The sequence below is a fragment of the Protopterus annectens genome, chromosome 16.part0 (assembly GCF_019279795.1).
Source record: "Protopterus annectens isolate FY-2018-M chromosome 16.part0, PAN1.0, whole genome shotgun sequence".
Taxonomy (NCBI): domain Eukaryota; kingdom Metazoa; phylum Chordata; order Ceratodontiformes; family Protopteridae; genus Protopterus; species Protopterus annectens.
Window position 1 is genome coordinate 176,819,954 of NC_056750.1, and position 15,701 is coordinate 176,835,654.

The following is a 15,701-nucleotide window of genomic DNA, read 5'->3' on the forward strand; positions in this document are numbered from 1 at the left end:
GTTCATTTTCCTTCAAATTTAGTATCAAATAATTTGTCAGGAATTGTATGGAATAATAACTTCAAAGTTTGTAAAGTTAAAGTTTAGACTATTGGTAACTATATTTTATAAAAGTTAAGTATATGTATTAGTCTAATTCCTGTCTATTATATTAATTTTATAGAGCTCAGAAAAAGTGCTGTGTGATTGAAGATGAACCAAAACTACATTTTTCTCAGGAATGTTAAAAATTGATGAGGTGATAAAAATTGTGATAATAAGAAAGCATGCACTGGGGTATGGGAACTATGGGTGTCTTTGCTCCTGCTTTACACTAACATAATCTTCTTATAAACATGGTGAAATGAAAATATTTACAGACCTGCTAAATCTGAATCCACCAGCTTTCAGTAACTACTTTCCTTGGTCATAGCTCTAAGACTAGCACATCATTACAATCATAAGCAGCTATTTTGGTTTAATCAGTGGGAATTGGATCCCTAAGATATGTATGTGGTGAACGGAGAGGTAGGCAAATATTCTCAGCAAGGGTATGGTATTCTGTGCAGACTTTTATTTGGCCTGCTACAAGAGGTCCATTTTTGTGAGTGATAGATTCACAAGGCGAGAGTAGTGTGACATACCTTTGTGGAATATGTTTTGTGAAACTCACCATTATTTCATTATTAACCCATGTGCATGAATTTTGAAAAAAGTTAAAAAATAATACACGGGGAAGACCCCCTCAACCAAACATAAATGCAGGAAGCTTCATCTTCTGTGCTTACTTACTAAATATAATTACCCGAGGACACAGCAAACAGGGCATTTGAAAATTCATGGAATCGAGTTATACATTCAAAGGTCACCAGACTCACGACTGGTTACAACTTCAGTAGCTTTTTTATATGTTTAGTGTGAAGGTTCAAAAGTAGAAATTGTGTGTGCTCTATAAACTTTATTTTAAATTGTATCATTTTACTAATCTAGAATTAGTTTTTATGTCTTGTTATATAAAGAAAAGTATTTTATTTCTGCTGTAGAAAATCAATAAGTCCATTAATCAGGATCAAAGTGGTTAATTTGTTTCACTTCTGTTAAGTCATATATTGATTTTACTGTTCTATTTTAGGTTATATGTTACCATATTTCTCTTTTTTTCTTTCCATTCCCTTTCTGTTTGAGTTTGCAAGATGTAATGTTATTGCTCTGTTTGATAGCAATATTAAAAGTCACTAGTGTAGCTTTATCAGCTGCTAAACATTACTAAGTGAAATAAATATATTGTTGTACCTAAAGACACAAAATGTTTCTGATTTTGTGTTATATTTTTTTACTACTTATGTTGTTTACTTAACCTGTGCTGTGCACCACAATAGATAAATGTTAAAGGTTAAACCTCTTATTTTTCCTACATTTTGATCCATATTAGATTTCCCTGTATTGAGAATATTTCATGAGTCTCCAAAACTTAAATCTTTTTGAAAATATTTTTTTTCAGTTTTCTCAGATAAACATACTCATTTATAATACTTTCTCCTCATATTGTCAAATTATTTATTGTAGCCAATGATTTCAAGACTACAAAATATTTTTTGCTTTCATTATAAAGTTTTTACTAAGTATATTTTAAAGACATATTTATTTTGACAGGTTCCGGTTTCGTATGTACCAGAATTTGCATGCAATGATATTTGCAGTTGATGAAATCAACAAAAAGTCCCATTTCTTGCCAAATATCACCCTTGGATTTAAGGTTTATGACTCCTGTGGAATGGCTACAAGAGCTATTCAGGGTACCTTGCAGTTACTGACAGGTTTAAATCTACAGATACCAAATTATCGATGCGAGATGAAGAAGCCACTTGCTGCCATAATAGGGGATGCTGCATCAAGGAATTCCATTCCTATAGCCCAGTTAGTGGGACTTTATAGACAGCCTCAGGTAAGTATCGTGAGAAACTCATACAGGTTTGGGCTTGCTCCACTAAAACAGCTGCTTTTAGATTACTCTTTTTACAGTGTTAGGAAGAGATGGGGCAGAGATTCTTAATATACCATTGCAGACATGGCTAAAATACAATAGATAACTACATGTAAATATAAAGTAAATTTTGTAGATGTTATGGGTTTAGTCCTAAATGTTAGCCTTTACTACTATCAGGATTTAAACTGTTAAGACATCAGAGCATGAGCAACCATTAAAGCAGTAAGGAGGCAAATCATGATTTTGTTTAGAATTTTCATACATGTTGATACACACTGTTTCTATATTACATATCAGTGTTGTTATCTCAGATTATTTTTAGGAAAACCCAATCATGTGTGATTGTTTAAAGTATTTCAAAAGTTCTGCTGTTCTCAGTAGTGTCTTCTGCTTCCAAGACAACCTAAATTGAACATTAATGCTAAGTAACCATATGAAAGCTTGGGATGTTCCAATCCCATAATGTTGAGATCGATTGGCCAAAACTCCAGACTTTAATAAATAAGTTTAAAGGAGAAGAGTGATGTTCAGTATTGACTTTTCTCCTGCATTTTCAGTTTGTTTTTTCAGTGTTTTGGGATTAGCCATTGTTAAGTCCTGACATTTCAAATGGGAGCCTTATGGCACATACATGTGTTAGCAAATTTACTTCTAATTTCTTCTCTCCTGTCACTGCATACTTCTCATTCGGTATGCATATTCTGGCCAAGAATCTCCTCATATTACCAAACCTACTCTGTCATCATCATGTACTAAAGTGTACATCTGAGATGTGAGCCCTCATTGTCATAGGTTCAAAGGTGTATACTAGGCATAACGACCACTGGGGCCTTTATTGGTTTAGCTAAGCATTGAAATTGTATCCCACAAGTTTATGTGCTGTAGAGGTTATTTTAAGGGGTATTTGCTGGCTTCTTCTGTCCATTAGAGATGTAAGTGATTTACAATTCATTTTCTGAGACATATACATGTCCTTCAAATGTGTACTATGTACGTCAAAAGCAAAGTTTAAATCTCTAGGTCAAGTAATTCTTATGTATTAATTTTGCTGATAAGCAAGATTCATCAGAGTGGTATCCAAGGATGCCTTGTAGCCAGGCATGGATCTGCTTTCAACAGTATGTAAGAAACAGAGTATAGAGATAGAGCTTTGAGGTGATATGCATAGGACATACTGTTTACTCCCTGTATTCCGTTTGTGAGAAACTTCTGTGGATGTTCCAGTTGTTGCATGTGCCTGGTGATACACACACTGAAGGGATCATTGTACTCAATAATGGGCCTGATGACAGCTAAATACAGTGGAATGATGACTTCTTTGGACGTAGATGCTATACCCTTGCTTATAAGTTGAGCAACACAGAATGATTTCCTTACTACCTTAGACACATATCGTCAAAATCCAGGTTACTATCTGCATGCATACTGGTTCTACTTTTAGATTAGTGTTATCCATGAGATAATTTCCTAGGGTATCTGACTTCCCAAAGGGTTCTTCTGTGTATTTCTTGGCATTGAGTTTTTAAGCTATGACTGACACCAGTCATTTGTTTGTGTTAGTCCTTCCTGAAGGATGTTAATATCTCATGGGGATTCTATGACTGTTACTAGTTTGCAATTATATACAGCCTTGATCAGCTAGAAGCCCTTGGTATTGGCCTTGAGTTCTGAGTAGATACCAAAAGGAGCAGACCCAGCCTCTTTGTGGAGGTTGTCATCAGTATCTTAACTTCTTGGGTTCTATGTGAGATCCAGCTGGCTATCCAGTCTATAATACAGTGATTTATGCCCATATCTGTGAATTTGCTTAGGATGTAACAGTAGTTGGTCAAGCATGTACATTAAAATGGTTTTAGCTGTAATGTTAACAATAAGAGCATTCTTGCATAATTTTACTTAAGAAAACAGAGCAGAACTGAGCTGCCATCTTTCTCACATTAAATGTAGTACTTTATAATTTGTAAATACATAGCCGTGAATGTTTGAAGAGCTGACCCGCAGGTACAGTGGTGGGACATTTGACTATGCTGCAGCCAACTTGAGATGCACTAATAACTCAGGACTTGGGTTCTAACCATAGCTTTGGCACATGTAGTAGTGACTAAATGACAAGTTCTCCTAGCAGTGGGCACTATTTCATTGGCTAGCAGGAGATGTAGAGTAAATGCAATGGTCACACGCATGGAAGTGCTGTCTGACATGCACTGTGTAACTGCATGCTCCTAGGTTGTTATGGCTCACCAGCAGTTAAAATAGCTTCCTTAGGTGCAGTATAGCATTCCCTTTCCTCACCACTCTGGTATAGCAGTATGAGAACTATTTTTAATGATTTCGTCCCTGAAAAGGGAAGACTTGTCTGATGATGGGAGATAGCAGGATGTTGTGGTACCAAGGGACCAAACTGTCATATTAATAAAAAAAAGGAAGACAGAAATCAGGAGTATGAGTATGGACTAAAAATGTTTTGAAGCAGCAAGTATTTGAATTAGTCTGAAAGCAAGTCACTGTTAAAAATAGTATGAGGTATGGGCACCTCAGTCTGATGTATGATCTCTAAGAATGAACGTAATACCTTGTTTAATAAATAGCAGTAATTCTTATCTTATAAAATTGCAGTTTTCTTACTAACCATACTACTCCTACAGATACACTCACACTGACTATACAAAATAGCACTGATCTTGCACATGCTCAGTAACTTATATGCATGTGCTCTCTGACTACAGTGGCTGACCAGGTACAATATGCACACTGAGCTACACTAACCACACTACTCCTACAAATGCAGTTTAAGCACATGGTTCATATTATTTCACTTGAGTTAAATTGACAAACGTTTGTAGCATATACACAACATATCCGGAAGATAAAAAAATTGTTTGCTGCTGTGATCTGATGCCTTTTGGTACATTAAAAACTTCAACATACACCTGAAGTAGATGCATTAGCACAAAGCATATTAAAACTTTAATTATTTGAAGCTACTACTTCAGGTCATTTTCATAAGTTGTTAATTATACAACTAGTTGTAGGGCTTTGTTTCACATATTGGTGAGACATGTTCAAAGTAAGCAAAAGTGCATCCACTATAATAGAATGATTGGAGTTACAAATGGCCCATGTTATTTCCATTATAATGTAATCTCATCCATATCCATATTTGTACAACCAACTTATTTAATTCATGCACTTTCTGTGAATCACTTACACTGCCTTTTCACTTTCTTTGAACACCCTTATCCATTCACTATGGTGATTTTTTGTAAACTGTTTAATTTGCTTGCCTTGCGATTTCTTCTTTGATCACTAATCTGGCATTGAATACTGCTCTTTCAGGATGATGATTTTATTGAATTATTTTGCACTGCCCTGCGATGGTCTGGATGATGTACTACACATATGCACTGTTACTCTTAACTCATCGTTTACCTCTGCCAGTTATTCCTTTCTTAGCATCAATAAACTGCACTATATTCTGCTATTGCTCATGTATATTTTCACATTACTTGGAACTTTGAGTTATTGCACAATCACAGTCATATATTTCCAGATATTCATCATCCTTGTTTCTTTACAGTGACATTTTATAGACCTAGAAGGTTCAGCATATAAAATATTGCATGATAACTATAAGACTCAATCAGAGGAAGTTAGAAAGGATTGGGAAGAGAGACTGGATAAAACCTCGCCAAGGCTTTCGACACCATCCCCCATTCTGTAATTATAGCTAAACTCACTAAACTAGGTATAAATCCCTACATCACAAGATGGGTTGCCAACTGGCTCACTGACAGAACCCACACTGTAAATGTTGCAGACTCCAAATCTGACCTCAAAGCAGTGACAAGTGGAGTACCACAGGGTTCCGTCCTGGGACCTCTCCTGTTTGGTATCTACTTCTCTGAAGTACAGGCTAACACAGAAGACCTCTGGCTAATGAAATTTGCAGATGACTGCAAACTAGGAGCCATAGTCAAGTCCCCAAATGATGTGGACATCCTACAGAAGGGCCTCGCTGAGACAGATGCCTGGTGTCAGAGCCATGGCCTCAAGCTCAATGCCAAAAAGTGCATTGTCATCCCCTTTGGTAAAAACTCTGTACCGATGAACTACCACATAGGCAGCAATCTACTTAACACCGAATGTGTGACAAGAGACCTTGGGACCCAGGTGAACAGTAGTCTCTCCTTTAATAGTCACACCGCCACAGAAGTCAGGAAGTCCTTCTACGTGGCACACCTCATCATAAAAGGGTTCTCATCCAGGAAAAAAGAGGTCATTGTTCCCCTCTACTCGACACTCATTAGACCCATTATAGAGTACAACACCCCTTTTGGAATGTACCTCACAAGACATCTGCAGCAGCTGGAAAGGCCACAGAAGTACCTCACAAAGAGGATTACTGGCCTCAAACAAATGCCCTACACTGACCGCCTCAAAAAACTCCAGCTTTACTCCATAGCATATCGCCTACTCCGAGGTGATCTTTGCCTAACATATAAAGCTATGTCAAACCCAGAGCTGTTGGACATGCTACACCTAAAGAAATCCCAATCCCTCCAAGCTACATGCTCTAGGGACCTAAACCTTGTCACCACAATAAACTGGACATGCTGGAGGTATAGCTTCCTGTCCCAGAGACTTCCCATACTCTGGAACAGACTGCCCATCTATGTCAAGCAAGGTTCTTCATTAACACTCTTCAAGAAAAATCTTGATGAGTGGATGGGAAATAGGAAATACACCCTGGGGATCACTTCTGTGTCTCTGCTCGACAGTGGCACAGGAAAATAACTTTCTTGGGTGGCATAAGCCAGCGAACCTTGTTGGCTAGGCTTATGTAGGCCCTTGAGCCAATAGCCTAGTACCTGCCTATGAACCTATGAACCTATGAACAAACAAACAATGGAAGGATATATGTATGTCTCCCAAATATGCAATAAAATCTAAAAGATTTAGGATTTTTGCAGGAAAGTGTTTACATAGATATTTTTATACCCCAATGCTGTGTAACTGCATGCTCCTAGGTTACTCTTCTTCCAGAGAATTTTTCCTCAGGTAGACAGCAAATGTTAGAGGTATGATGGGGAAGAAAGAGGAAATAGGGAACATATTTTCTGGGAGTGCTGTGAGTTGGTGGACTTTAAGGATACCTGCAGGATACACTGTCAGAGATGCTGGGTAGGCAGATTGGTGTGGTGAGGGAGATGATTTCTCTGAGCTATTATACAGAATTGGAATCCCCAAGACATGGTAAGACCTTGCTGTGTCTGATTATGGTAGCTGCCAAAAAAATCAATTACTAGAAAATGTATTTATTTATTTAGTTTACATTTGTTTACTCGGAAAGTCCAACTGGACAACAAGTTCATTTTCAGTGGAGACCCGGGAGAAAAGCTCCAAGACATACAACGAATGAGAAAAAAAATAACAATTTAGCAAGTTAACATTTTAGAAAGTGTTTCTTACAAGCTCCAGGTATAGATTCTTAGTTTTAGCACTTGAATTTGCTTATTCGTGCTCAGCACTTGTTCAGAACTTGTTGTTAGCACTAAATAAGCTAGAAATTACTACAGCACTCAACCTTCCTCTTTACTTAGAGGAAAACAGTTTTTGTACTTACTTTCCTCACTTGCTTAAAGAAACACAGCTCTTATACTCACTTTCCTCACTTGTCTAGAGGAAAGTAGTTTTTTATTCAGGCATCTCCAAGAATCAGCTCTCCTTGTTCTCTCCTGTCTATCTGATGAATCTGGGCATCTTGAGGCAATGTAACAATTGCCTCAAGTACACATACAACCCTCTTAACACCACAGCCTGTGAGAGATGCACTTATCTAGCCAAACTGGAGGTAAAGCTCTCTCCAACCAAGACTGAACTTGACAGTCAAGAGGAGAAGTTAAGCACTTGCACCACACCACACTCTTACATAGTCCCACTAAACCTACACCACCACAATCTACACATAGAAACACAAAAACATTCGCAAAGGCTCTCAATAATTATCTGCTCAAACAAGAGAGACCTCCAAAGCAGAAACGCAAGCAACCTCCACCCCCCAACATAACCCAAATGACACATAGCTCACAGACTCAGTGTGCCAATAAAACCACAGCCCATAAGGCAAACCAACGTACCCAACACACTAGTCATAGGTAACTCTATAGTCAGGCACACTGATGTCCCACTCACCAGGCTAAACAAGGAGAAGGTTACTGTCAGCTGCCTGTCAGGTGCCAGGATCCACTGCATAAAGCACACACTCAGGTCACTCCGCTACAAGAACAAATATGACTCTGTCATTGTCCATGTTGATGTGAATGACCTGAAACATACCTCCCTGGACTACATGAATCGAGACATGGAAGAGCTCTTTGATCTTGTAGCCCAGGCAGGTATGACCCTAGCCCTGAGTAGTATCCTGCCATCACCCAGAATGATACCGCAGTACAAGGACAAAATGATTGACTTCAACAATTGGCTAAGCTTTTGGTGTCATTCTAAGGGGATCCAGTATCTGTCTGCCTGGGATGACATGGTCGACAGACCACGATGCTTTGCTAGAGATGGCTTGCACCTGTCGCCCCTGGAGTTCAAGATACTGGCTAAGGCTCTTGCCACCCCTAAGGGTCTTTTTTAGGCATGGTTCAAATGACACATTTACCACTGTAACAGGAACAGGCAAGCAAAAACTGAGGGTAATGCTACTCAATGCTAGAAGTCTAAATCTCAAAATGCAATCACTCGAGGCACTCCTTAAAATGGAGAACATCGATATCTGTGCAGTGACTGAGACCTGGTTCAAGGCTCTAGATAGCACCCCTGCATTACCAGGCTATAACTCATACCACACTTTTCGGCCATCTAACCTGGACCAGAACACTAAAGGCAAAGGTGTGTCCATACTCATTAAGGATATCCACACCTCCAGGCTAGTTGCACAGCATAATGCATCCGAGATTATCCAAGTGCAACTAACTCTGGGCAAAACTGCAATCCAAATTGTAGCTTGCTACAGATCCCCCACCATGCCCCAGAATTCCCACTCCTCTTTTCTTGATATACTGGAAAATATTAGGGTTCCACCAAACACCCTAATAATGGGCAATTTCAACTATCCCACCATTAACTGGGAAAACTACTCATGTACCAACTCCTTTGCTCAACGCTTTCTGGAATTCATAAATTCCAGTGCCCTGGATCAACTTATCCACATCCCCACCAGGGACAACAATATCCTAGACCTACTCATTACCAACATGAGTAACCAGTGTTCCACACCTGAAGTCAACTCCTCGTTGGTCAGATCCAACCATAAGTTAATCACCCTAGATATCTGCATCCTGCCCCCACCCACCATTAAGGAAACCACCGTAAAAAAATTCTCCAAAGCCAACTTTATGCTTCTTAAGACAGAAGTGGCGAACGTCATGACACCCATGCAGATGGACAATGCAGTTACAACTGCTGAATCCTATACAAATGCACTCTATAAGCACATACACGAGTGCATGGATCATGCTATCCCAAACAGAACCAATACGCTATCCTCCCAAAAAAAGGAAGCCAATCTGGTGGTACCCTGCCATAAACAAACTACAACAGAAGGAAGAAACTGTTGCAAAAGAGAGTAAAATCCCATGAGTGGAGGAGCGCCCTGGTCAGCCTCAGTAAGAAGCTGAGATCCCTTATAAGATCCTCCAAAGCTAGCTATGAAAACAAAATCACCACTGATTCTAAGGGCAACCACAAAGTATTCTATAGCTATGTCAAGAATCTCAATGGCAACACCCAGATCTGCTCTAAGTTACAGCACAATGGCATGAAAATTACAGAACCAACTGATATTGCCAACATCCTGGCAGATAGGTTCAGTGCTAACTTTACCCTCCATCTCACCCCCTAAAGGGCCCATATCTATACAGGGAGAAGGCAGAGTTCCTGTAAACACATCTATGCAGGTAAAAGCTGCACTCTCTAAAACCAAAAACACAGCATCCATGGGACCAGACCACATTCCAGGCTGCATTTTACATGAACTTCAGAATGAACTGGCTCCCCACCTAAGCACCATGTTTAATCATAGTCTCACGTCAGGCTTTGTGCCCACTGAAAGGCTTTGTGTCCACTGAATGGCGCACAGTAACAGTTATCCCACTCCACAAAGGGGAGAGCCACCATTGATCCTGGGAACTATTAGCTTGATGAGCCTGGTCTGCAAGGCCATGGAACGTATCATCATGGAACTCATAAACAAAGACATTGGTAACCTCCAGACTCTGGACCCCACCCAGTTCAGGTTTGTGAAAGGCAGATCATGCCTTCTGAACCTGATTGACTTCTTTGAGGCAGTCACCAAAGTCATAGACGAGGGTAAGGTGGTTCACACAGCCTATCTTGACCTCACCAAGGCTTTCGACACCATTCCCCATTCTGGAATTATAGCTAAACTCACTAAACTAAGTATAAATCCTTATGTCACAAGATGGGTTGCCAACTGGCTCACTGACAGAACCCACACTGTAAAAGTTGCAGACTCCAAATCTGACTTCAAACCAGTGACAAGTGGAGTACCACAGGGTTCAGTCCTGGGACCTCTCCTATTTGGTATCTACTTCTCTGAAGTACAGGCTAACACAGAAGGCCTCTGACTAATGAAGTACGCAGATGACTGCAAATAAGGAGCCATAGTCAAGTCCCCAAATGTTGTGGACATCCAACAGAAGGGCCTCGCTGAGACAGATGCCTGGTGTCAGAGGCATGGCCTCAAGCTCAATGCCAAAAAGTGCATTGTCATCCCCTTTGGTAAAAACTCTGTACCCATGAACTATCACATAAATGGCAGTCTACTTAATGCCGAAAGTGTGATAAGAGACTTGGGACCTAGGTGGACAGTAGACTCTCCTTTGATAATCATATCACCACAGTATTCAGGAAGTCCTTCTATGTGGCACACCTCATCACAAAAGGGTTCTCATCCAGGAAAAAACAGGTAATTGTTCTCCTCTTCTCAGCACTCATTAGACCCATTATAGAGTACAATGCCCCTTTTGTAATGTACCTCACAAGACATCTGCAGCAGCTGGAAAGGCCACAGAAGTACCTCACAAAGAGGATTACTGGCCTCAAACAGATGCCCTACACTGACCGTCTCAAAAAACTCCAGCTTTACTCTGTGGCATATCACCTTCTCCCAGGAGATCTCTGCCTAACATATAAAGCTATGTTAAACCCAGAGCTGTTGTACATGCTACACCTAAAAAAATCCCAATCCCTCCGAGCTAAACGCTCTAGGGACCTAAACCTTGTCACCACAATACACAGGACATCCTGGAGGGGTAGATTCCTGTCCCAGAGACTTCCTATACTCTGGAACAAGCTACCAATCTATGTCAAGCAAAGTTCCTCATTAGTACTCTTCAAGAAAAATCTTGATGAGTGGATGGGAAATAGGAAATATACCCCGGGGATCACATCTGTGGCTCTGCTTGACAGGGGCACAGGAAATTAACTTTCTTGGGTGGTGTAAGCCAGGGAACCTTGTTGGCTAGGCTGACTTAGGCCCTCGGGCCGATAGCCTAGTACCTACTTATGAAGCTATAAGAGGGCAATAGCAATATTTCATAGCATTTCATAAAAAAGTAGTCATATTACAATTTTTGGAAATATATATACAATACAGAAAAAATAGAAAATGAATCAGACTAGTCGTTAGAGATACTAGTGGTGGGTATAATAATTCTTACAAACAGACCTGCTTGAGCTGAGTACTTTATATACAGGCTTTACAGAATTGCCCAATATTTGCAAGCTAGAGCTAAGAGGTTTGCAAAGGGAGATGAATGTGGAGAGACATTAGAAGAGGGTAATGGGATTTAGTTTTAGATAGTTTTTAGATAGTTTGGAGTGAGTTAGATAGAGATAGGATAATTTAGATAGCTGGTTTTAGTCTGGGGTAGTAGTTTGGCCAGTCTGTAAGTTGAACTAGTTTTATTCCCGTTTTGTTATTTTAGCCAGGTTCAATACATGAGCAGTTCCATGTAGCAGATAGGTGGGCTTTTAGTAGTTTTTTTGAATTGTACTATGTTGGTGTTGGAAATAATGTCAAATGGAAGGCTATTCCGACTTTGGAGACATTACAGGAGTAGAGGGATTCTTCAGTGTGATTTTTGTTTTTTGTTATTTCTAGTAATGCCTTATTGCTAGAGCAAAGGGTTCGCTTATTAGAGTAGTGAGCTAGTATGTTCTTTAGGGCTGGAGTTTTTTCAGGCTGGTTTAATATTTGGTGGGCTTTTTTGAGCTGGTTGAATTTTAGTAATGCAGGGAATTCAAGCCATGAAAATTTTCTGAGAGAGTGGCAGTGGTGGGTTCTATAGTTAGCGCCTGTTGCAAATTTTGCTGTTTTATTATAGCAGGTTTCTAGTTTTATTAAATCTGACTTTCTGAGGTTGGTAAGGATACGGGATGCATAAAGTAAGGTTGAGGTAAGGTGGGTTCTAGCAATAGTAGCTCTGGTGCCTGCTGTGAGGTAGTGTTTACTTCTGTAGAGGCACCCTAGCTTTTTGTGAACTCTTTTTATGGACTGGGCAATATGAATATCATATAGCATATTCTGGTCAATAGTGACCCCTAGCAACTTAGTACTAGAAACTAGGGATATGGTGGTGGCGTTATTGACTGAAGTAATTTTGAATGTATGAGGGGTGTTAGAGGCCCTACTAGGGTGAAATAGGATTAGTTTAGTTTTTTTTGGGTTCAGTATTAGTTGAGCATTGGTTAACCAAGCTTCTTTAGCTGCAAATGGCTGTTGTGTTATTTGTTCTGGTTGCTGAAGGGTTGGAGCAGCACATATAAGGGTTGAATCGTCTGCATATTGTATGTGTGTGGTGTCACTAGGAGCTGTATGGAGTTTGTTTGTGAAGATTGTGAAAAGGAGTGGGCCAAGGATAGAACCTTGTGGAACTCCCATGGAAACAGGCAGTAGACAGGAGAGCTTTTGTTGCCATAATACTGCTTGTTGATGGCCATCCAGATAGTCATGAAACCAGGCTATTGCTGTCTGGTTGAGGTTTAGGTCAGCCAGGAGATTTAAGATTTTGGTATGGGATACAGTGTCATATGCATTTGACAGATCGAGGAAGGTTGAGGAGACTAGATTGCCTTCACTACTGAGTTGGTTAACGATATTGGTAAAACCTATGAGTGCTGTGGTAGTGCTATGATTAGGATGGAATCCATGTTGTGTGGGTGTTAGCAGATTGTTAGTTAATAGGTATTCTAGCAGTTGTGTATGAATGCATTTTTCCAAGATTTTAGAAAGGGGTAGACGGAATGGCTATGGAACGGTAGGTAGATAGATCTGTTGAATTTCTGCCTTTGTGGAGTGGGATTATGTGGGCAATTTTCCACAGTATGGGTGTTTTCTTTTCAGTGATAGAGTGGTTTATTAGGATGGCATCAGCTGCTAGTTTCAGGTATTCAGCTGGAAGCTTATCTGCAGCTAATGTAGTTGGTTTGAGTCTTTTGAGATATTTTTTTACTGTAGAGGTAGGGACTGGTTGAAACTGAAAGCTACTGAAATTGTGAATTGGAGTGGGTACAGGAAGTGTGGCAGAGATGTTATTATTTATAAGTTTTAAAATGGATTCAGTAAAGCAATTATTAAACTGGGTTGGAATATCATCTTTGGTATTGGATAAGCTTGGAGGTGGAGTGGTGGTTTGCCCTGGATGAAGTATTTTATTTACTGTGGACCAAAACTTTTGGGGATTTGCTTGGTGCTTTATTTGGATGTTATTATGTAGTCTTTTTTGTCTTGTCTGATTTGTTTTTTAGCTGAGTTTCAAAGCTCTAGGTATTTTTGATGGTTTACAGTGGTTTGCTGTTTAGACCACTTTTCCCAGGCATTATCTCTTTCTTTTAGTAGAGATCTAGTGGATTTAGTAAGCCAGGGAATATAGTTGGGTTTTATCCATAAAGTTCTAGGGGGGCTAGTTTTTTTAGGATGTTGATAAAACTGGTGTTGAAGTATTGTACAGCTTCATCTAGAGGGAGGTAGCTAACTGGGTTCCATTTTGAATTTCTAAGTAAGGTGGTAAATTCTTGAGCATTAAACTTTTAGTATTATGGATTTGATGGTATTTTGCATTGTCAGAGATGCTGGGTAGGCAGATTGGTGTGGTGAGGGAGATGATTTTTCTGAGCTATGATACAGAATTGGAATCCCCAAGACATCATCAGTGGACATCAAAATCTAAACCAGCTAAACCAGAAGTAGTGAATATAGTAACAGAGACATAAAAAATGGAAGTGAGATGTTTAGAAAAGGGTTGGAGCAAACTACATAGGAAAAAATTTGAACTGCGGGAGCAATATCTATGGGGGAATGAGGTTTAAAAGGTTGCAGGCCTTAAATGAGCTACATTTTGTAGAAAATGTTTAAAAGAGGTGGAAATGAATTTCTTTACCACAGCGAAATGTGGAACAGCTTTATTGCATAAACGCAATTACACCACAATAGCATTTTCGTCTTCTGTTATACTTCCTCAGATGCTAAACAGATTTACCAAGCTGTGTCTTCCTTTTATACCTCCTATAGTGCATTCAATTATTTAATCAACCAGTTATTTAACCAATCAACTTGCAAATTTTTGAAAACTTAAATAATTAATATTATTGCTGTATGCTCCATCTTTAAACTGTTTATTGATGCATTAACTAAAATGAACCTCTGATGGGATGCTTGCAAATGATTTATAACAACCTTATGCTAGTTTAGCACTTTCTTCTTTTCTCCTTGTAACCATTTTTTTTACATTTTTGCTCTAGTAGGCTTGTAAGGTAAATAATCTTGGGTAAGAAAATCTTAAGGTTGATATTTACCAGAAAGAAATGGTACAAATAGACAATTCAGTTTTACTTATTTATTGTGTTACCCTACTAAATTACAGCACCAATACAGTATCAAACCTTTACCAGTCACTCTTTTCTTAGCACTTCCTTTGCTTTATTCACTGAACCTCTGGACTTCCTTATAAGTATAATATTATATTTATTGTCTTGAACCACCTGCAATATAGGTATTAGTAAACATAACAATTACATTGGACCCCAGCTCTAATAATTTTAACTGAAAAGATAACAATGGAGTGACTAGTGATCTTCTGTTGGAGTTGATTGCTGTACAAGGAATGATACAAGGTGCTAAGGTTAGATGTTAGACTACAAAACACTTGTGTACCTGTATCTTTCAATAGCTTATATTGAAAATATAATGTCCATGAGGATAATGATAATGCTAGGGTGCAGCTAGTTAACATTTCCTATGAAAGATGCACAGTAGATAATCTTAGGCACTCAAAGATTACATGGGTAATACTTTTTTTCTCGTACATACAGTATTCAGTATTATATCTTCACATTGCCTTGTATCTGTCTGTTCTTTTGTAGGGTATTTGTCAAGATGGAACCTGCTCTATTGTCCTTTATTTATTATGTATGATGATACATACAACTCAGGAACTTGCCATCCTCAGTCATTTGTTATTTTGGTATTATATTGAAATAATTGTAACAGGCTGTAATATGCAGTGATACACATTTATGGTAACATTTTGAAAACGTTATACCCTATTCTACTCATGCAGGGAGATAGTAAACCTGATAAGACTGCAAACTGTCAGAATCTTGGGATGATATTGTTCACACAAGATATGAAGTCCAAATTCTCTTGCGT

The 15,701-nt window shown here is 39.0% G+C and overlaps 1 protein-coding gene across 1 annotated transcript in view; it reads left to right on the forward strand.

Moving 5' to 3' along the window:
• The first annotated feature begins 1,666 nt into the window (after positions 1 to 1,666).
• Positions 1,667 to 15,701, forward strand: part of LOC122790948 (extracellular calcium-sensing receptor-like) — a 190,554-nt gene continuing 176,519 nt past the window's right edge. Inside the window, exon 1 of the mRNA XM_044058653.1 lies at positions 1,667 to 1,924. Coding sequence (XP_043914588.1) covers positions 1,667 to 1,924 — 258 coding nt within the window. The remainder of the gene's footprint in view (positions 1,925 to 15,701) is intronic.